The sequence below is a fragment of the Natrix helvetica genome (assembly GCF_964273705.1).
Source record: "Natrix helvetica genome assembly, chromosome: 3".
Classification (NCBI taxonomy): domain Eukaryota; kingdom Metazoa; phylum Chordata; class Lepidosauria; order Squamata; family Natricidae; genus Natrix; species Natrix helvetica.
In genome coordinates, this window is record NC_138549.1 from 47,025,301 (window position 1) to 47,048,221 (window position 22,921).

Here is a 22,921-nt window from a genome sequence, read left to right on the forward strand (position 1 = left end):
AAGAGTCAGTGGCAGATTAGCCATAGCATTATTCCTTTCTCTGGGAGTCAAGGGCATTCGGCTTGCACCTGGATGGCAGGTTGTCTCCAGTTGGGACAGTGAATTGATTGGACCATGTGATGGACTTGTGGATGCAGGGGATGGATCTTTGTCTTTCTTTTGGGTGGGGAAAACCCGGAACTCTCACATTCGGGTTTTCCCAGATGTGCCAATATGACATCTCTAATAAAATGGAACTTTGAGGAACTTCAAGCCTCGGAGTCTTCTATTATTGGGGGGTGTTACTTGGAACTCTGGCACCCGCATGATAGATCAGCTTCTTAGCCACATGGCAGCTATCATAGTCACAATTCTTAGCCATAGCTAAATGATAACCCGAAACATTTTTTCAATGCTAGTTTTGATCCTATATGAAATAGATCAGGAATGTCAAACTCATGTCATGGTGTTGTCACGTGACATATCGGGACATTTTTTTCCCCTTCACTAAACCAGGCATGGCCAGCATGTGATGCATCTGGCCTGTGGGCTAGGACCAGACTATGTCATTATATCCCCAATTATAGTACAAGACTACCTTCATTAGGCAGAATTTTTTTAAAAAAAAGCTTTGTTGAAGATATACTGTACCTTCTATTAACCTCCCATGAAGACTGTTACAGAAATGTCCTAATGAAAGCCCCGGGAGCTCATTTTTACTATTTGAGCTCTGAAATGGTTGCAGAGGATCATTATCATATTAACTACTTAAAATATATCATCTTTCCAAAGAACTACTATATTTTTAATTTGGTACTCAAGATAAAGTGATACAAGTAACCTCAGAGAATGGCACTATGGCCTTCAACAAACCACCCTGCCTCTATGGAAAACTTTTTTCTTTGAGCCTGGCCAGAAGTTCTTATATGTGTGTGTCACTGATTCTACTTATAATCACAATTCTCCAAACAATATGAGAATTTCCTTCATTACTTCAGGGACAAGGAAACTGCCTTACCTTTGGTTTCTGATGCAACTAGATCACCTGTCCAAATATGAGACAGACCTTCTATCAGATCTGACAGTCTAGATCCGTGATGGCGAACCTATGCACACACACCATTGCCAGTTGCTCTTCTGGGTTCCATTACAGACATGCACAACAGACAGCTGCTCTCTTCTGGGTTCCTGTGCTCCAGCACACACACCAGTTTTGGGACTCAGTGCCAAAAAGGTTAACCATCACTGGTCTAGATCCTTGATTTCAAATGCTCCTGGCCAAAGTCCATATATTAGAGCCTTCATATTAGTCCTTAGCATCTATCTTATTTCATTAGGGCTTGATTTACAGCCTCCTACTGCCCAATCTTTTACTTGTTCCTTTTGTTTTCTTAACATTTAGAGCCAGGCTTTAATCTTCCATAAGGTTTATTTTCTCTCCTATTTCAACATATCTACAAGTAACTCCTTTATCAAACAGTTTGAGGAATTTATCTTTAGACTTACTAGTATTTCTCCATAAATTGTCAGTTGGTCTTACCTGAACTGCATGTCTCGAAGGTGGCGTGGGAGCAGTCACATATGGGTATTAACACAGCCCTTTTGCCCTGGAGGCTGAGGTAAATCTTGAGGCCACACCTCCGTACCTCCTCTGACCTCCCAGATTAACCAATGGTCGTAGCAAAGAACCTGAACGAGGAAGGGACAGGTAAAACACAAACACATCCTTCCTGCCTGGTCCCTGACTGACTGCTGAGCTAACTCAGGCCCTTGGCGCGGGGCGCCCTAACGGGGGAGAAGTGACTGCTCCCATGCCACCTTCGAGACATGCAGTGCAGGTAAGACCAACTGACAGTCTCTGAAGTGAGGCGTGGGAGGAGTCACATATGGGACATACCAAAGCTAGATGTCCTTGGGAGGGATCACTGGGACTGAGCCCCACGAGAGTCTAAGACTCCCTGCAGAACCCTCCTCCCGAAGGCCACATCCACAGAGGCATACGCGTCTAGCCAGTAATGCCTGATGAAAGGCAATGGAGAAGACCAAGTGGCAGCCCTGCAGATCTCCTCGAGGGGAGCCTGAGTGGCCCAGGCCGCTGAGGTGGCCGCACTCCTGGTGGAGTGTGCGGTGATGCCCTCTGGAACCTGAAGACCTCGTGCCTCGTAGGCTTTGGAAATGGCTGCTCTGATCCACCTGCTAATGGTGGCCGGAGAGACCTTGGCTCTTCGGGTGGAATGCTGAAAGGAGACGAAGAGGGCCTCTGAACGCCTGAAGGGTGCCGTGCGCTTCAGGTAGATGCGCAGGGCTCGTCTAACATCCAGCCGGTGCCAGGATCTTTCTCTATCCCTGGACGGCTGAGGACAGAAATCCGGCAGGACTATCTCTAGTCCTCTGTGGAATGGGGAGTTGATCTTGGGCATGAACGTGGGGTCCAGTCTGAGGACGACCCGGTTCTCCAGGAAGGAACAGAGGTCTGCCCTGCTGGATAGAGCGTTGAGCTCAGAAACTCTCCTGGCTGAGGTGATGGCAACCAGGAAGACGACCTTAAGGGTCAGGAATTGGAGGGAGACCTCCCTCAAGGGTTCGAAGGGTGCCTCCGTTAAAGCCTGGAGGACTGTGGGAAGGTCCCAGGTAGGGAGGCGATGGACTACGGGGGGCTTCAGATTCGCCGCTCCCTTAAGGAAATGCCTAAGGACCGGATGTTGGGACAAAGGCGGGGAGTCCACCCCCCCCAGGATGGTGGAGAGGGCAGAGACCTGCCTCCTGAGGGTGCTGGGTGCCAGACCTTTCTCTAGGCCTTCCTGTAGGAAGTCCAACACCTGGGGCACAGAGGCCGAAGTCGGGACAAGACCCCTTGCTTGGCACCAGTCCGCAAAGGCGGCCCAGGAGGCGTTGTAAATGCGAGTGGTGGACTGCCTCCTGGACGCCTCGACGGTCTTAATGACCTCCGCGGAGAAGTGTGCCCCTCTCAGTTGTTCCCGCTCAATCGCCAGGCGGTCAGCTGGAGCCACTCCGGGTCTGGATGTTCCAGGGACCCCTGGTGAAGGGACACCTCCCCTAGTGGGAGCCTCCAGTGGGGGGCTGAAGATAGCTCCACCAGGTCTGCTAGCCAGGGGCGGCGTGGCCAGAAGGGGGCCACTAGAACCATTTCTGCTCTCTCTGTCACTAACTTCCTCAGGACCCCGGGAATGAGGGGAAGGGGAGGGAAAGCGTAGAGGAGGCCGGACGGCCATCTGCAACGAAGAGCATCCGTGTCCATGGCGCCTCTGGACGGGAACCTCGACACGAAGGTCGGTAGCTGGGCATTCGCTGGAGTTGCAAAGAGATCCACCATCGGGCGTCCGAACCTCTCACAGATCTGCAGGAAGGTGTCGGGGTGGAGCTGCCACTCTCCGTTGTTGACTGTCTCCCTGCTGAGCCAGTCCACCTGCTGATTCTCTGTCCCCGAGATGTGTTCTGCTCTGATGGATCGGAGGTTCCTCTCTGACCAGTTCCCCAATCGGAGGGCCTCGTCGCGTAGAGCTTTGGAGTGGGTGCCTCCCTGTCTGTTCACGTGGGCCTTGGCTGCCACGTTGTCTGTCAGGACCAGGACATGGTGGTCGGTCACCGTAGCCCTGAAGTGGCGTAGGGCCAGATGGATGGCCCTCAGCTCCAACCAGTTGATGTTGTTGTGTAGGTCGGTTGGAGTCCAGCGGCCCTGGGCTATCTGGGCCTCCAGGTGAGCTCCCCAGCCGAACAGACTCGCGTCCATCGTGAGTACCTTCCTTGCTGGTTCTCTGAAGAGTGACCTTTTGTCTAGGGCTGGGGTCAACCACCAACGGAGCGATAGGAGAACTTGGGGTGACACCCGGACCTTGAAGCTGGCATCGCTCGTCCCGGCTCTCTGGTGTGGGAGCAGGAACCACTGGAGCTCCCTGGCGTGGAGACGAGCCCAAGGCACGATCCCTATGCAAGAAATGAATTTCCCAAGGAGCCTGGAAAGAAGAACTACAGGGACAGAGCGTAACTTGCAAATCTCCTGAACCAGCTGGACGATGCTGTCCCTACGCTCCCGGGAGAGGAAGACCTCTCCAGACACTGAATCTGTGATGGACCCTAGGTGTTGGAGTCTGGTAGTAGGGGCTAGGTGACTCTTCTCGAGGTTGATCGAGAACCCCAGGGACCTTAGCGTGTTGATGGTGAGACCCAGGTCCTGCCTTGCCGCGGCTGGCGACCTGGCTAGGACGAGGATGGAGATGGACTGGGAAGGAACGAAGGTGACCCGTGGCCATGGCCAGCACCTTGGTAAAGGTCCTGGGGGCAGAGGCTAGCCCGAAGGGGAGGGCTCTATACTGGAAGTGGCTGCCCTCGTGGGAGAATCTGAGGAATCTACGATGTTCAGGGGCGATTCTGATATGTAAATAAGCCTCCGTGAGGTCGATGGAAGCCAGGTAATCGCCCTGCCTGATGCCCTCTAGGATGGACTTCAGCGAGGCCATCTTGAACCTACGGTAGACCACTCTGGAGTTGAGCAGTTTAAGGTCCAAGATGGCCCTCCATCCCCCTGAGCTCTTGGGAACCAAGAACAGGTTCGAATAGAATCCAGAGCCCTTCTCCCCCTTTGGTACTCTCTCTATAGCCCTAATGTCTAACAGGTGCTTTATGGCCTTGGCCATCAGGGCCCGCTTGGCCGAATCTCTGGAGGAGGCGAAGATGCGGAATCTATTCGGGGGTTGCGAGCAGAACTCCAGTTGGAGCCCGAGCCTGACCGTCTGGAGGACCCACTCGTCCGAGGTGATGCGATCCCAGGCATCCGCAAATAAGGAGAGGCGACCGCCAATGGGGTGATCCCCGCAAGGATCACTTGGACCTGCGGAAAGGACGGCCGCCCCCTCCTCGAAAGGGCCGCTTGCCCTGCTGCTGACCTCTGAATCTGTCCCTAGAGAACTGTCTGTCCCCCTGCCTGTGGAACCTGGAAACCAGGTACCTCTGATTCTGGGGGTCCATGTCAGGCAGGCGGTAGGATGCTCTCCTGGGATACGGGGCCGGTCGGTGTTCTGACCTCCTGGTCGTGGATGGGAAGACCTTCCTCTTGTTCTTGTCCTCCACCAGGATTGGATCCAGTGACGAACCGAACAGCTTGTCCCCGGTGTAGTCGGCTCCTGTCAGGTCCCATTTAGCTCGAGACTCCGCCTGCCAGTGGCGTAGCCACAACAGGCACCTGGAAGCTACAGAGGACGACAAGGCTCGAGAGGCATACTTAACTGCATCCAGTGTGGCATCCGCCAAGAACTGAGTGGCTGCCAGCACCTTGGAGATGTCTTGCAGTAAACACACCTCTGTGGCCGAGGTCCTGTCTCTCAGTTGTTCCAGCCACAGCACTGTTGATCTATTAAAAAAGGAGGCGGATGCAGCCGCCCTAATAGCCCAGGTTATTGCCTGGAAGGACTTACGCAAAATCATTTCCGCCTTTTTGTCCTCTGCCTTGAGACCGTTGGCAATATCTCCAGTCACCACCGCAGAGGCAGAAGCCAGGCTGGCAACTGGTGTGTCCACCAAAGGTACCTGCAGAGCTTGGGCGAAGGTAGAATTGAGATTATAGAATCTACGCTCATTGCCCCCCGGGTTGGGAAAGGATCCTGGCTTAACCCACTGGGATTTAAGCACCTCTAGAAACATCTCTGGAGTGGGGATCTCCTCCTTTTCCACCTGGGGCCTGTGGAAGGGCCCCTTCTTTTTTCCCCCGCTGGTGCTGGGGGTGGCAGTCGTAGGAGTGGACTCTGGAGGGGGGGTCCAGATCCGCTGTAGCCCTGGCCTTACGAAGTAAGGAGCTAAAAAGGGAGGGGGGAAAGAGCCCGGTAATTTTGGGCGCATCAGGAGCCTGGGTGTCTTCATCCTCAGAGAACCCCACCTCCTTCAACTCCCCTTCCTCCAAATCTGAGGACTCACTGGCAGTGGATGGGGAGGGTGACCTGGTCTCTCTGGTGGAGGTGATCCTGGGTTGATCCTGATGTCCCCTGGACTGGCCCCGGAAAGACCTACTCCTGGCCCCCTGTGACTGGTGCTTCATCCCAGAAGCAATCCCCTGGGCAATGGCCCTGGCTAACACCTCCTGGAAGCTATCAGGAAGCTCTGGGAGGGAGGGAAGCAGTACTGGGGGTTGCAAATTTTCCCTGGGTTCAGGGGATTGCGGTGCCAGTTGGTGCCTGGCAGGGCTGGGTGCCCTGCGCCCAAAGGGATCTCCCCTAGCCTCAGATGGGTGGGCAGGCAAAAGGGGGGGCAACAGAGAGCTGTGCCCTCTGCCTGAGCCCCTTGGGGAGCCCGGGGATGTCCCCCTGTTCTCTTCCAGGACAGGAAGCCTGCGGGGGGAGCGAGATCTGGAAGGGGAAGGGCTGATGGTGGCCCTGAACCTTCTTGCAGAGGCCCTGGTAATTCGAACCTCCTTCCCAGAGGTTTCCTTCCTATAGGGCCTGGGGGTGCCTTTCTTGGCGGGGGACCTCCCTCTAGTGACTGGAGGAACCTGCCTGGAGGTCCCCTCGCCTGGATCTGAATCCCCTGGGGATCTAGGCCTGGCACCCCCACTCCTCGCCGCCTCCGCCATAGTACTCACGGTTACTGTAGCACCTCCTCTCTCCCTGCCGGCCTCTTCTCTCTGTGTGACTTGATCCTTAAAGCCACAAACTCTTCCTGCCTCGATTGCTGGCTCACCGCTGATTCTGGGCCCTCCCCGGATTGCCGGCAGAGTTTAGGCCTCCTCTTGTAGCCTCTTCCGGCTACAGCGGTGGCTTTTGAGCACTCTCAGCCTCCGTAGGAGGTCACGTGCTCTCCCACGTGCTCCAAGATGGCGGAGGAATCCATAATGGCCACCGATCTGCAACCCGATCTCCTCCGAGGCTTGGGAACGTTGGAGGAAGGCCCTGGCCGGTTCCTCGATCGCTGGCGCCCTTGCAGAGGTCTCCTGGAGGTCCTGCAGACGTCCCTGCGGACCTTGTGGCGCAGCGTCTACTTCCCCCTTTATGTGGCCGTCCGGCCGCTTGGGGGCCGCGCTGGTATGCGGCGAGGCTTGCCTGCCAGCAGCGCTGAGCACGGGTGGAGAGAGGAGCCGATCCAAAGGTAAAAGGAATAAAAAAGGAAAAAAGAAAAAAAAATCCTGTGGAAAAAACCTAAGTCTTCGAAGTGAGGGAGAGTCAGGAAAAAACACTCCTTCTGGGCCGAAGGCTGAGGTTAATCTGGGAGGTCAGAGGAGGTACGGAGGTGTGGCCTCAAGATTTACCTCAGCCTCCAGGGTAAAAGGGCTGTGTTAATACCCATATGTGACTCCTCCCACGCCTCACTTCGGAGACCGAATGTATTTCAACCTGGGATACATATGTATTTTACCTTCCAAATCTCTTTTTTTGGCAGATCCTTTCTTCTTTAAGATGATATTTCTGGTGGTCAATATCTGTGTTTGGTATAAGAACTCTGTATTCTTCACTGGAAGTCCCTGTTCCTCTAGTTCCAACTAAGATGTTTCTATAGCTTGAATTTACAGTACCTGTTTCTAAGAAGATATGCCACATTCTACCTCAACCAACTACTGCTTTTCCTACTTTTCCCTTGTATCAACCTCAAATTTGGAACATTTTTTTCATTCTTTATTTGCATAATACTTTTCAGTATTGTCATTATACTAAATGTGACATATATAGCAAACGTGTTATTCCAGCTATAGGGAGGGACCTGCAGATCTGCCAATTGAATTAAAAATAATGTTTCATTATCTTATTAGTTGCCAAATCTCTTACACAAATGACAGCTTGTGAAAGAGCAATATTGTTTTCCATGGCTTAATAGAAGACAAGTGCCCTACATCCTAGTCTCGGTAAGCATGAATCACAGAAACCACATCAAAGAAACAAATTTTACCTACCTTTTACCAGAACACTTTCAAGTGGTCAGCCGAGCATCCATAAGACTCTGGTATTGTTTCCTGCACAAGTGCTTACTTGGGTATTCTGGAGCATAAGACTGCCCGCATTACTTCTTTGTAACACAAAGGGAAACATAAATTGTGCTTGGGAGGATCAATATGGAACAGATTGTTATCAAACCAAACTAGTTACAGGAAGTAACCTGTTTTTTCTTTTGTGACTTTTTTCACTGTGATGAATGTGTACTTCTACCTTAAATAAGTACTGCCTCCCTCTCCACAACAATGATCTGGACATAGTCATAAATATGATTAGATACAAAAAAAATCTTTACATCTAATACAAATTTATTTATTTATATAACTGCTTATCTTACCTGAAGTAACTCTGGGTGGTGTACAATGAAAGCAGCAATTAAAACAATAAATATAGATAAATCAAGTTCATGTTAGTTATATTGTTATTCTATTTCATTCAAAGAGAGAAAATTAATCATGTCAATCTTTCCAAATAAAATTGGTGAGTCTTCCTCTGTAGTAAAGTGAACAATGCTTCTGTTGTTGCAAGTCAAAGCACAGATTGTTGCTAATCCTCATAACCTCTTGCTTTATTCCCTTCAAAACTATTATTTGCTTTGTGAGTAGAATCAGCAAATATTGGAAACCTCAATTTGCATCACTACTAGTATTTTCCATTATAGCAAATACATCATTGGATGCACCTAAACATGGTTAATTCTGATGGTGTAATTTTTACAGGATCTCCACATGCTTTTGTGTATAAATGATTCAGAAATGAATGGCCACAAGTAGATCTAGTTGTTGCTCTCTTTTGTCAATATTTAATTTGGCTAATAGAGTAGCCAATTTTGGTACTTGCCTGTAATCTCCATCAGCATGAATTATTCCCATGATGTTGAAAAATTACAAAATGACAGGGTTTAGTTCTCCAATATTTGAACATCCTGTTTTCATTTTGCAGAGAGAAACACTGGAAGTTTATAATGCCAAAAGGACTGCATATGAATGAAATGACATGCAATTAAACATATTCTCCTTTAACATTGCACACCATATTTTATTATTGGGTACACTACAAAACTTTTTATTTGAGTTATGTTTAAAATTTCATGCAATGTAACAGAGAAGAACAATTTATTTTGTACCTGGGATTTATATAGATTTTTCAATATGAAAAACGAAAAGCAACAAATTATAAGAGAAGCAGTGTGGATAAAGCCTCCCATTTTTATCTGCTTTTTAAAAACTGCAACAAGGAGATTATGAGATAAGAGTAAAACAAGCCAATTTAAGAGTGAAAGCTGGAAAATACATTACAGAGCTCCCAAAATTCAAGTAGTGGTAAGACTATTTAGCTGAACTTTTCTTGGACATAGTTGATAGAAAGATGATAGGTAGACAAACAGACAGGATATGCACACGTATCCTCATATATAGAATAAAACAAGAGTGTGTGTTTTTCAACCTTGGCAATGCTGACCAGGGAATTCTGGGAGTTGAAGTCTACACATCTTAAAGTTGTCAAGGTTGAAAAACGTTGAACTACGGAGAAGTTTTCTCCATTGTTGTTGTCAACCTGCTTTGTGAAATAGCAGCAAAATGCCATGCAGTTAAAAGTGATATGCAATTAATCATCTACAATTTTAACCACTGATTTCTTTAAATCCTTGAGAGTGAAAGTCAACTACTACAGCAGCCCAGAAAGCCTTTGCTAATATATTTGTAATATACTTCCAGTGTTAAAAGGAAATGCTTCAAAGGAATTTGTTGGAGGCTGACATTTTCAGTAACCCAGGCAAGATGAAATAGAAATGACCCAGTTTTCAGTGGCCTAAAATAACTTCAAATCATCCAGTATAAACAAAACTATAACTAAAATAACTTCAAATCACCATGTACAAACAAAGTGGAAACATTTTCTAAATCCCCGCTGACTATTTGCTTTTTCAGCTAAAATCCAGGGAAAAAAACATTTCAAACTTTAATTATAACACATAATGCAACACAGGTTGCATTATTTAAGACATCTAGGAGAGCAAAACAAAATTTCAAAATGTTTTTTTTTAATTCTGCTAAGAAAGGGACTATTGTAAGATCGTTTCCCCTCTTAGAACTGCTCCATGGAACCAGAGCTTCATGAAGATGGCTCTTGTCTGCAAATGAGGGGCCCACCTTGAGCCATTACATAATCATAAAAACAAAGCAAATCCCATAAACAGTAATTTCAGAAGAAATAAGCTTCCACTCATTTTCCATTTGCACTGAACTAATCACAGCTTATGTGACTATGATTGACATATAGAGAAACAAATGATAGCCACAGAGTCTGAAGAAAAAGGCGTAATCTTTTTTTTAATGAAAAGCGGGAACTTCAGATGTTTACCTTGCAGTCATTTTTTTTTTACAAAACTAAACAGTGAAATCCAAATCTCATAGAATCAGTAAAATAAAAGACACCACACTCTTCTACATTTAGGTTTAAAAACATAACATATTTTAAATGCTAAACAATGGCACTATCTGTAGAGCGCTGTAATATTGTTATGCTCATGGAGGTGTGTATTACGGTGGCAAAAATGTAGGTTATAAGATTAGGTCAGGTTCAGTGTTATTAACCAATCTCTGGTATTAAGTTTATTTCCCTAAAAATTAAATACTGCAGATCAGGGGTGTAAAACGTGCATCGTCACGGTGGCATCACTTGATGTATTGTGACTCCCCCCCCTTTGCTAAACCAGGTGTGGCCAACGCATGACACATCTGGCCCATGGGCTGTGAATTTAACAGCCCTGCTGTAGATTGTAAACATGGATGGAGAAATGATTATTGCAAAAGTTGCTAGAGAGGAAATAATTATACTTCCATTCTACTTGCATGCTACAACTTCTGTTACAACTGATTTTGCACAGTCACTATTAATTATTTCCCTCCAAACTCATAAAGATACATGTGTTTAAGTTCAGGGTTATTAAAGAGTACTGTAAAAAGCTTCAAGAAGAACTATTCCTGCCACCTGATCATTTGCAATTTCTGCTTTGGATGAATAACCAAATGTATAGAGTACAATACACAGTACATCTCCAGTTGAAAAAATGAGTGGATCTTTGATTTGCAGATATAAGAGAGTTTTTTGGGGCGGCCGCTGAGGCTGAACATGCTGATCATCTGGCTGGGAGGTGTAGGCAAGAACTTCGCTAGCCTTGAGGTTTTTGAAAGCCCACTGCATAAATGTGATGGTCTGCTCCATCATCCAGTTGGCCTGGCTCTGCTCTTTGCCTATCTCTTCCCCCTCTTCTTCCTCCTTCTCCAGTTCTTCCAGCTCCAGCCTCTGTTCCTGCCAGCACAAACTCTAACCGGGGAGCCGGGCGGGCAGTAGCAAATTAGCCGATCACGCCGCGTGATCGGTTAATTTGCTACTGCCCACGCGGCGTGATCGGCTAATTTGCTACTGCCCGCCCGGCTCCCCGGTTAGATTTTTGCTGGGAGGGGGCGGGAGGGAAGCTCCTTGGCCTCCGTTTCTTTTTCTGCCTCCTCGCTTCTCAGCCCCGCCCGACTTCAGGATCCTCCCTAATCATTGTGGGTTGAAAAGAAAAAAGGGAAAGGGGCGCTTAAAGTTTCAAAATATTGGAGCAAAATATCGCTTCAGAGGCAACAGTTCTCATGGGGAATTAGCCCTGGAGTTTCATTGCCCCACCCGGTCAAACCTCGCTTTCTGTGTATGCCGCGTGATCAGCTAATTTGCTACTATAACACAGAGGTCTGCAAAGTTGGCTGTTTTAAGACTGGTGGACTTCAATTCTCAGAATTCTGGGAGTTGAAGTCCACCAGTCTTAAGAGCCAATTTTGCAGATCCCTGGAGAGCCCGGTCACATGACATGACATCATGCTTTGTGACCACATTTCTGACTAATAAAAATTCCAGTCCCACCCACGTTGTAATGTTAAATCATTTGGAGCAAATTAAAATCACTACTTTATAAACAAAAGGAAGGTGTTTTTTTCCCTCTTATTTGTTATGGTAGAGCCATTTTAACAATCTATTTAATTTGGAAGTAGTATGGAGTTTAGAATTTTTTTAGAATTAAAATCTTAACTACAATATAAGTACTTTAAAGTCATCCACACAGTTCACTTATTGAAACTTATTGAAACTAAAAACAATGTACCATCCTATGTATTTTCGGTTTTAAAAATGTGGCTCTCAAAATAAATTTCAATCGTGGTTTTGGCGAGATTTGGCTCAGTTGAAAAAAAAGGTTGCCCACCACTGCCTTAGGGAAGTAAAACTCACAACTTTATTTGAAATTAAAAGTCTTTACTATGAGATGCTGATCACATGAGAGTCAAGCAGATTTAAAATTCACATTTGCTAATATAGCAGTAAATTCTTGGTTTCCCCTAGCCCTCCCCCCTCCATGCATCGCCATCTGTGCATCACCAATCCAGCTCCACCAAGATGTAATAAGAAATTCTGAGGTGTTTGGGCTGGTGAAATTCTACACTTAGGGTAAACAGCTTTGAAGATGCTGATAAATAAATGAAGGGAGACCAGTATAGATCTATTTCAAGCTATTTAACTCTCATCAGCTAGCCATACTCTTTCTGGGATTTGAACTTGGGCTATTTTACATGTTAGGCAATTATATTAACATCTAAGCCACAAGCTCTTCTCCCTTATCTCATATATATATGCTATACTATTTATTTATCAGCAAAAAATGTGTGTGTGTGTGTGTGTGTGTGTGTGTGTGTGTGTAAGGGATATATATATCCTTTAAAAGTACATTAAAATATTCAGAACATCTAAAAAATAAAAGTTGAACTAAAATCACAAACATGTTTGTTAGATATAATCCCAGAAAACATAAATAAAAAATAAAACAAAAATAAAACAATTTACTATGATATAAACTGACAGTCGCAAGAACAAATTTGGCCTATCTATCTATCTATCTATCTATCTATCTATCTATCTATCTATCTATCTATCTATCTATCTATCATCTATCTATCTATCACTGCATATGATAAAATGCCAACATTTATATTTATATGATTTGCCTTATTTGGTAATTATGGACAAAATTGTATACGACCTATAAAATATGTACCAATTTTCCTTTAATTATAACTTTTATAAATTTAATTGAATCAGTTCCATAATTCTTGTGATGCTATAATTATTTCCTTGATGTTTTGCATCCACTTGATCTTACCATTTTATTTGTTCCACCTCTATATCTATTTTAATAACAATTTATATTCATGTCCTTATGTGTGTTTGTGTATGTGTGATTATGTAAGTAAGATGTATGTGTGAGTCCCAAAAGCTGGATGGCATATACATTTAATCATTTTATTATCACTATATACATTTATACATGATTACATAAGTAACTGATATGAGTTTTTTACAAGGGTTTCAAATTCTTTCATCTTTCTCAAATACCTCAAACTTTCTTGAGTTTACTTTTTATTTTTCTAACCATTGACTGCAGCTTGACTCTTGACAGTGCTAGCTAGGGTCCTGAGGTTGTATCCCAAAATATTTAGAAGTTCCCAAACTGAGGAAAGCTGCTTCAGTATACCTGGCACCGCTTGTGAACTACAGTCAGACTAGCCCATCGTCCAAATGAAATAAGCACTCTGCAAGGGCTCTGCAATTTATTTTCACTGCCTAGTTCAGATGGCAAACCACAGAGTTTTGGAGCACTTGGCAAGGCAATCACTAATGTCACGGATGCTGTATTTGGTGTGGCAGACCTTCCCTGAAGCATCTGTGTCCATGTTCTAGGCAGCCTAGCTATTGTTAACTTGGTGTTACATTGTTGCTGCCAATTGTGAGGGCAGAATTTGCCAAGAGAAGAACAGTCTGTTAAGCTGTTTAAAGTCATTTCCATTTTTTCCACTTCTCACTCATTTCACATTTTCAACTTTGGAACTCATTATAACATTATATCTCAAATTAAACCCAGAAAGGTTAAAGAGATTGAGTAAGGTGATGATGATGATGTATTTAAGGTTTGGAAGAAGGAGTAATCCTGAGGTTTTACTCATCTTTGAGGTTTTCAAGCAATTGTGTGGCTAGTAATGCAATATTTTTCACAAAAATGTCAGAAAAATATTTCACTTCATTTGGTATTTGTTGGATGGAAGTGTGATAATGTGATAATAATGAACACTGGTTATAAAATAGAAAAAGGCTAAAAATCAATCTCGGTTTATATTAAGACTCTCTCAGAGAATCCAGCAATGGTTTTTGATTAGGCTTTTGTCAGGGGCAGCAACGCATTGGGCGATGCCCCTGCTGACCCAGCCCAACCCATTGTTGGATAATTATGCCGAGTTTTGCCATCAGCTAAGGGCCATGTTTGAGGACAAACAGGCAGCTAAGAGAGTTGCAGTAGGGGAAGGTCTCACTTGCAGACTATATCGCTGACTTCTCGGTGGTTGGCCAGGACCTGCAATGGAACGAGGCAGCGCTTATGGATCAGTTCCAGGAAGGTCTTTTGTTGGAGCTCCTGGATGAACTGGCATGCACTGAATGCCCTCGAACTCTCCGGAGCACAGTTATACTATATGGGACAAGGAGCTGTTGGCTGGAGGGGGCCCACCACCAGGTTGAGGTTCGGACAGACCATTGCAACCTGGAAAATTTACAGACGGCCCAGGTGCTGAACCAGTACTAGGTGTGATAGTCACTGTTTTTTGCCCAATTTGACTTTCAGATGAGTTATGTTCTGAGTGGGCGGAATCAGCACACTGATGCACTGTCTTGGAAGCCCAAGTATACCCGAAGAGAGGACAAAATCCCGCTTAGAACGGTGGTTCCATTAGAGTAGTTTGCAGCCACCGAGGAGCCTGTGGACCTCCGGATTAGGATTCGGGAGGCGCAGTGGCAGGATCTGTTCATGGTGGCTTGTCATCGAGAGCTGGGTGGTGATGGGAGATGAGAGACCTCTTGGATACACCATATTTTTCAGAGTATAAGATGCACCTTTTTCCCTCAAAAAAGAGGCTGAAAATCTGGGTGCATCTTATACACTGAATACAGCATGTTTTGCCTCCCGAAACCCCACCCCCTTCACCAAAATGGCTGTGCATAGCTTGTAAGAAGCTTTCAGAGAGCTCCTGGGGGCTGGGGAGGACAGAAACGAGCAAAATATGGGCCATTTGTTTGCTCAAATCCCCCCCCCCAGCCCCCAGGAGCACTCTATAAGCTTCCTAAAGGCTATCCAAGCCCCTTTTTTGGCAAAAAACGGGCCCATTTTTGTGAGAAAGAGCAGTTTTTTGCTTGTTTTTGGGCCCCCACCCTCCCAGGAGCACTCTACAAGCCTCCTAAGGGCTATTCATGCCCTTTTTTTTGAAGAAGAAAAAACAGGCCTTTTGGGAGGTTTGCAGAGTGCAAAAGCTTTTTTAAAAAATTTGCCTCTTCAAAGCCTTGGTACTTCTTATACTCCGGTGTGTCTTTTACTCCAAAAAATATGGTATATGGAGTACCTGTTGATGTTCTGTGACCGCATCTACTGTACGTGCTTGGAGGACCTCTTCATGGCCTCATTCTGCAGCAGTGTCATGATAGCCCTGCAGTGGATCACTTTAGGATGGAAGGGCAGAATCAGTCCGAGCAAGGCTTTTCAGGATTAGAAAGGCTTGCAGACAGGGAGGAGCAGGAGAGAAAGAGCTGAAGTGAAGAGCAAGGACCACTCCCCCCTGATCCTAGAGCACGGAGATAACAGAGAAGGCGAGACCAACACAGACTGAGCTGGCTATGAGGGAGGAGAATGCCCTGCCCTCTTCACAAGGCACACCTGGGGACTGAGATATAAGATGCCAGTGGGAGGGGCATTTGTCGGGAACAAGCGTTGAATCTGCAGAGCCTTGTGTGCACTTGCTGACACCTGGAGATTACTTTGTGGGGTTTGCCCAATTTGCTTGCTTCACTGAACTTCTTGCTCTGGTTACTGTTTGTTTAATCTGGTTTACTGGACTACTCGCAGTCAGAGGCTATTGAAGGTGCATGTGACAGCTTTGCACCAGGACTTGTAGTAAATGTGGAGACATTTGGGGGGAAAGTTGTAGCAATAAAGGGGAGTTAGACCTGTTCTCTCGCTGTGTTGCTTTCGTGCCATGCCCCAGGTCATCACAGAGTACATCTTGCTTGCACGTTCTATCAATTTCAGAATAGACCTGACCGTAAAATTTATGTACTGCCTCTGCTTCTGCATCAGTGATTGGAGCATAAACATAGATTATTTTAATGTTCAAAGCTTGCTGCAAACTCTAATTGTTATAGTTTGATTGTGGGTTGCATTGTTCCCGAATACTGTCCTTAATATATCCTTTCCTATTAATGCTGGTCCTTCATTGTTTTTCATAACCTGATTATTCAACAATATGATATTTTGATTGAAATTGTCTGATTTCAGGATTTCAATCTGCTGATGCCCAAGATATAACTGTGTAATTGATTTATGTCATTGTTCAATGTGTTAAGATTTCCTAAATTCCTATTTATGCTCCACATTCTCACTATAATGAGCCATGGTGACACAGTGGTTAGAATGCAGTACTGCAGGCTACTACTGCTGATTGCTGGCTGCCAGCAGTTCGGCAATTCGATTCTCACTGGCTGAAGGTTGACTCAGCCTTCTATCCTTCCAAGGTGGATAAAATGAGGACCCAGATTGTTGGGGGCAATATGCTGACTCTATAAAGCACTTAGAGAGGGCTGTAAAACACTGTAAAGTGGTATATAAGTCTTATTGCTATTGCTATAATTCTGTCTTTGCAGCTTTGCTTTTTTATTATTATTATTGCAAGAACACATCCCGAAGGCTTTAATGTAGCTATGCCAAAACACTACAGGTAGCCCTCAACTTACAACTACAATTAAGTTCCAACATTTCTGTTGTTAAGTGCCACATCTGTATATTTGTTTTGATTGTACGTCGCCCCGAGTCCCTTTGCGGAGAGGGGCAACTGATAAGTCAAATAAATAAATAAATAATAAATAAAGTGAGATATCTGCAATTTGATCACTTGACCATGGAAATGCTACAAAGGTCATAAGTGTGAAAAACAATCATGCAACTTTTTTCAGTGCCTTTGTAACTTTGAACAGTCACTTAATGAAGTGTTGTATATCGAGGACTACCTATATCAGTACTCTGAAAGATCCACTAGATGTAGAATGTACAATACTTGGGAATAAGTAAGAAATGAGCAAACTTTTAAGGAGAAGCTTTCAGAATATCAGCTTTCTGTAAGTAAAATCAAGAGACAGGCAATATAGGGATTTTAGGAATACACTTTACTGTTGTTAAATAGGATAACTGAATCTTGTTTGTTTTGGCAGCTTGTTGTGTGAATCAATTTTCAGCTCCCTGGAGACCAAAGAATGCAGTAGAAATGTTTTGGGGTTTCTTTTTAAATTGCACTTAACTGGTGTAGTGGCTAAGACGGTGTTCCTGGGAGTTACAAAAGTCAAAGTGCACATATCTCAAAGTTGCCAAAGTTGAGAAACACTGGGCTGAGGTATTGGACTAATGGTAGGAAAGCCCAGGTTTTAGTTTACTATCAGCATGGAACCTGAGCTGCTCTAAGGATGTTTGTTGTGGGAAAAATAGAAGAGAACAATATCTACACTGCTTGAATGAAGGGTGCCTATAAATCAGGGGTGTCCAAACTTGGGAACTTTAAGACTTGTGGACTTCAACTCCCAGAATTCCCCAGCCAGCATGGCTGGCTGGGGAATTCTGGGAGTTGAAGTCCACAAGTCTTAAAGTTCCCAAGTTTGGACACCCCTGCTATAAATCTATAAATGCTTTCTTTCAAAATCTTTTCATATGTGTAATAAATATCTACTCAGATCAATTTCAGCAAGGAAATGTTGACCTATTGTAGGTGTTTGCAATAAATGCCTGTCTAGTCAGCCAGATGGGTATTTCATTTTATATTTTCTGGCCTTTTTCCCTGCTGTTTTTGTTGTTTGTTTGTTACTAGAGCTGCTAATTTTTCCCCTTCCCTCTATTCTCTGAAATAATATCATTTGATTGTCCTGAAAGTCCTCCTAAATGAGGTCTGAGGCAGCTAGCAAGTACAGCTGCTGGAGGGAAAGTTGAGGTTGCTGAACTCTAATGATGAAGGAACTGGTTTTAAATCAGATAATATATTATGAAATATATTTCTATGCTGTTAGCTCCTGTCTCAGTTAATTCCCATTTGATGAATGAATACCACAGCAGCCTAAAAACAGAATCCAGATGTTATTGGGTTGGAACAAATTATATATGAGCAGGGTATAAATGATCTTTCAACTTTCTCTATCCAATTTACCAACAGAAAAAATGACTGAATAATTTGTCTGAATTTCTTCCAAAGAAAAATTAATTATACACCTATTTCTCAAGGGCATGGTTCTTTAGCAGGGACAGTAACGTGCAACTGAGAAAGCCAAATGGGACAAGGTCATTCATGTTAACTTCTCTTGGAATAGCTGAAGAATAGAAAGCCATGAGTGCAGATAGCTCATTGGAATGATGATTATATAGTGAAAGACAGAGTGTGTCATGTCTTTGATGACATGTGTCCCTTCATAATTCCTTAACAATTATACGTGGTCCTTGACTTATGACCATTTGAAGTTACAACAGACCTCCCTGGAGATACATATTACCTGATTCTGAAGTTCCAATGGGTTTCCCAAGTAGCACCCTTGCGGTCATGTGACTGCATGTCAGGGATTTGGCAAAAGGGTGCATGTATGGCCATTTGCAACATCCCACAGTCAAGTGATTGGTTTTATGACATTTTTGCTAAAAAACAGCATTTACTTCCAGTTTTCAGCAAAACTGGCCCACAACCACTGTAGTCACTTTACAACTACTGCAAAAAAAGGTTGTAAAATTGGGTCAGGCACACTAGGAACCAATGTATGACTTAGAATTGTGATGGGCAGGTCATAAGGACTACCTGTAATGTCTTACTTCAAGGAATGCCACCAAAACTGCCTCTTAACCAACTGCAGGGTTTTTAACAAATCCAAAGTGTCTTGCTGGCTTAGAGTCATGGGTGCCCTTTAATATGGTGTTTCTCAAGCTTGAGGGCATGTATAATTGGCCCTGACCCAAACCAGTCATTTTTGTGAGTAGTAAGCCATTCATCAGCTTTTAGTGTTTTTTTGAGCTTCTCACATGATTCATTTGGAATCTCAGACTCCTCCTTCCTCTGAGCTCTAGTGGTTACCGGGGCTGCTAGCTGATTCAAGGGGATAACAGGTCTGACCAGCTTGTAACACCATTGTATTGGGGTAATCTAGATAAAGCATCCACCATAAAATTCTCCCCCCCCCCCCCGGGACATAATGCAGGGTAAAGTTGAAATGATTAAAATGTTGAAGCCGATGGATTTGTTTAGGAGATAACCTGCATGGAGTTTTCGGGGCGTTTCCACGTTTCTATGGTCAGTCCATATCTCATATGGCATCCTTGCCCCTTCTAGGAAATGTCGCCAAGTGAATAGGGCCCACTGCATTGCATACACTTCCTTCTCCCATATCGCCCACCTCTGTTCAATCTCTATGAGTTTCTTAGAAGTGTATGTGCATGTCTGTAATAACACCGTCCCCACAGCTACATCACTTGTGTCAACCTGAATTACAAATGGAGCATTGGGGTGCTTCAGCACAGGTTCTGCTGAGAACAGTCGTTTGAGCTTTTCAAATACTGCTTGGCACTCCATGGTCCACTTAAGTGGCTGACCTGGTTTCGGCTTCCCTTCACCCTTAGTTTTTAAAAGGTTGGTCATTGGCAACACAGTCTTTGCAAATGAGGGGATGAACTGTTGGTAGAAATTGGTGAAACCCAGGAAGCTTTGCAATTGCCTCCTCATGTGGGGAAGGACCCATTCTAACACTGTCTTTACTTTTCTCGGTCCATTTCCACTCCTTCATTTGAGATACAATAACCCAGGTAATCAATATTATATTGGTGAAATTCACACTTTGAAAGTTTTGCATACACCAATTTCACATGTTCCTCCTTTGTTTCAGTGTATATTAAAATATCAACCAAATACACCAACACTTTCTTGTACAAAAAGTCATGCAGCACCTCATTGATCAGTTGCATGAACACCACAGCCCCCCCCCCTGTAAGCCAAAAGGGAGCACCTGGAACTGGAAACATCCCAAGGGGCAATTTAATGCAGTTTTCTATTCGTCGCCCTCCTTGATTTGCACCTGGTAGTAAGCTTCCCACAGGTCTAACTTTGTGAAGATTTTTCCTTTGGCTAGATGCACCAACATGTCCTTCATCAGGGGCAGAGGGTAGAAATTTTCCAGACACACTGCATTTATCCCCCTATAATAAATGCACAGATGAAGTGTCCCATCTTTCTCCTAGAACAAAACTGGGGCTGCCCCTTGTGGCCTTGCTGGTTGGATAAATTCATATTTTAAGTTCTTGCCTATGAAGCTGCGAAGCTCTCCCAGTTTGTGTGGAGTCATCGAGTAAAGTTTAGGCTTCAGGAGTTTAGCTCCAGGACGGATTTCAATACTGCAGTCCATGGAGTGATGGGGCGGGAGTGCATCAGAGCCTTTCTCAGTGAACACATCTCTCAACTCCCTACTCCTTTGGGATTTTGGATTACCTTATTGAGTGATCCTGAACTGCTGCCTCCAGCTCCCTTTGCCCTTTGTTTCTCTGACCACTGGGTTTTGGGATCTTTTCCTCTTCCTTGGTCACTTTCTGCTGAATCTTTAAAAGCCCTCTCCTCCAATTCACTTTAGGGCTCCATTTCTGCAAGCAAGATAGTCTAATTAGGAGGGACCTCTCCATTCCTAGTGCCGCTATAAGACTCAGAGTCTCTTTATGCTTTCCCATTCTTATCTCTACAGGTTCAGTTATAAAGTGAGCTGGGCCACCTCCAGCTAAAGTCCCATTTAGCTAGCAAAATGCTATGGGCACTCTCAGTCATTTTAGTCTCAGTCCCAGCTTTTCAATGACTTCAGGGCTGACTATGAGCCTAGTGCAGCCTGAGTCCAATAAAACCAGCATCCTCCTTTGAGCCCCCGAGGAGGACACCACTAACTCCACAGGGAGGTTTACAGGAGTCATCCGTTTATTTACCAAGGGATCATCATCGCCGTCAGTGTCAACCTCACCTGAGTTGGTCAGAGTTCCCAATCCCTCAGAGGCAGAACCCCCATATAGATAGGCAACTGCATACCTGAGCCAACTGATTTGGCCTTGGAGATAAGAGCAGTTGCAAAGCTGCAATATAATTTTTCCCCTTTTCCCTCCCCCCATTCTATGGCAGCAAGCAACAGGCTGGCTGACACCAGTGTGCAGGAGCTGACATTGTCCAGCAGCTGCTGTACCCCACTGGTGCACTCTGGGGTTCTGCTGCCTGCACAGCGCAGGTGGGTCCAAGCACTGAGACCACCAGTCCGGCAGTCCCAGGAGCAGGTGGAGGTGGAGGCAGGGGGAGGAATGTGATCCAGCATGCTGGATATGCCGGGCGTCCACCCACTTACTCGTCTGCTCCATCCCACCATTTGTTTTTGCTTGCCCACAGCTGCCATGGCTGGTAGCAGGCCAAATTGCATGCCTTTACACTACACCTCTGCCTCTGTCCTTAATTTATTTTTGGTTGCCCATTGCCACTGCAGCTGGGATGGGGTGCGTGGCCACCCAACTGGCCAGCTAAATCACATGCCTCTCCCCGCACCTCTGCCTGTGTCTCGTCATTTGTTTTTACTTGCCTGTGGCTACTACAATTGGGATGTGACAGGTAGCCACGCAGCTGCCTGGTGAGCCAAATTACATGCCTCTCTCCATGCTTCTGCCTTTGCCTGCTGCCATTGCTGTCACCACAGGGTTCAGCTGACACTGTCCAAACCTCCTCCTCCAGCTCTGCCAGACACATGGGATGAGCCTCCTGCCTGATGCCCCAGCCACAACAGCCCCGGTGAATGGAAAGGGTGGGGAGTCCTTGTGCCCAAGAAGACACCAGGACTCCCCTATCCACTCTGCCTTGCCCAGGCCTAGCCCCAGAGCTGCCCAAATGAACCCCACACCCGCACAACTCACAGCCCCACAAACAGGACACCCCTGCGCCACCCCCTGCCTATCCTTTCCTCACTTTGCAAGGGCAGCATTGGCAACAGCAGCCCCCACCAGTAGAAGCCCTGACACTCTTCAGTCCCCCCGCAACCTGGGAAGCCCAGTCCAGGCAAGAAGAGTGAGCATAGCAGCAGCAGCTTAGAGGAGAAGGCAAACATGACCAGGCATCCCTTCGGGGCAGTGGGGCCAGGCTGCAGGGTCCCAGTGCCTGGGAGTTCAAGGGCCAGACACCCACCTCTCAGGACGCCAGGCAGCCCATGTCCAGGGGCCCCCACATTGCCCAAAGGGGTTGGTGAGGTGCCTCCAGTGGATCAGGCCCTGGTGCCAGACCTCGTCCCCCTCCCCAACATGAGCGACATCGAGCTGGCCATGCCCACTCTGGCCACACCCACCCAGTTGATCGGGCCCATGTGGCCATGCCCATCCCAGCCACCCTAGGGCAACAACAATCCTGATCCGGCCCTCAATGAAATTGAATTTGACATCCCTGTCTTAGAACAAATAATCTTTCTTTTGTGAGCAACTAGAAAATTGCTTTTAGGATAGTACATACATTAAAAATATTTTTCATAATCACCCACCTACTGAAAAATTAGAAACACCTTTTTAGCCAATTAGAGTGTTATGAGTAATTAAACTTATAGACCTAGTTGTCAGTTTTATAAATAACCTATTTGATATGCTGCAATCATTAATTAATTAGAATATGATGTTGCCACTATTACATCTGTTCGCTACCATTTACCACACTGTGTGGTTTTCTAATAAGACAAAATTCAGTGGGCTATAACTGTCAGAAATCATTATGTCATTAGTTTTGTTTGGGATATTTATAAATCTTTTGTAGCAAATCACTAAAAAAAATAAACTTGATGCAATAATTAGCAAAATCATTTCACCAATT

At 45.4% G+C, this 22,921-nt stretch overlaps 1 protein-coding gene across 1 annotated transcript; it reads right to left on the minus strand.

The window, feature by feature from the left end:
• Positions 1-2,569: 2,569 nt before the first annotated feature.
• Positions 2,570-5,037, minus strand: LOC309388560 (uncharacterized protein). The gene is made up of 2 exons (XM_081945970.1): positions 4,946-5,037; positions 2,570-3,924 (listed from the first exon to the last, which is right to left on the minus strand). The coding sequence occupies exon 2, from the start codon at positions 3,728-3,730 to the stop codon at positions 2,948-2,950; it is 783 nt and encodes a 260-aa protein (XP_081802096.1). The 5' UTR covers positions 3,731-3,924; positions 4,946-5,037; the 3' UTR covers positions 2,570-2,947.
• Positions 5,038-22,921: the final 17,884 nt, after the last annotated feature.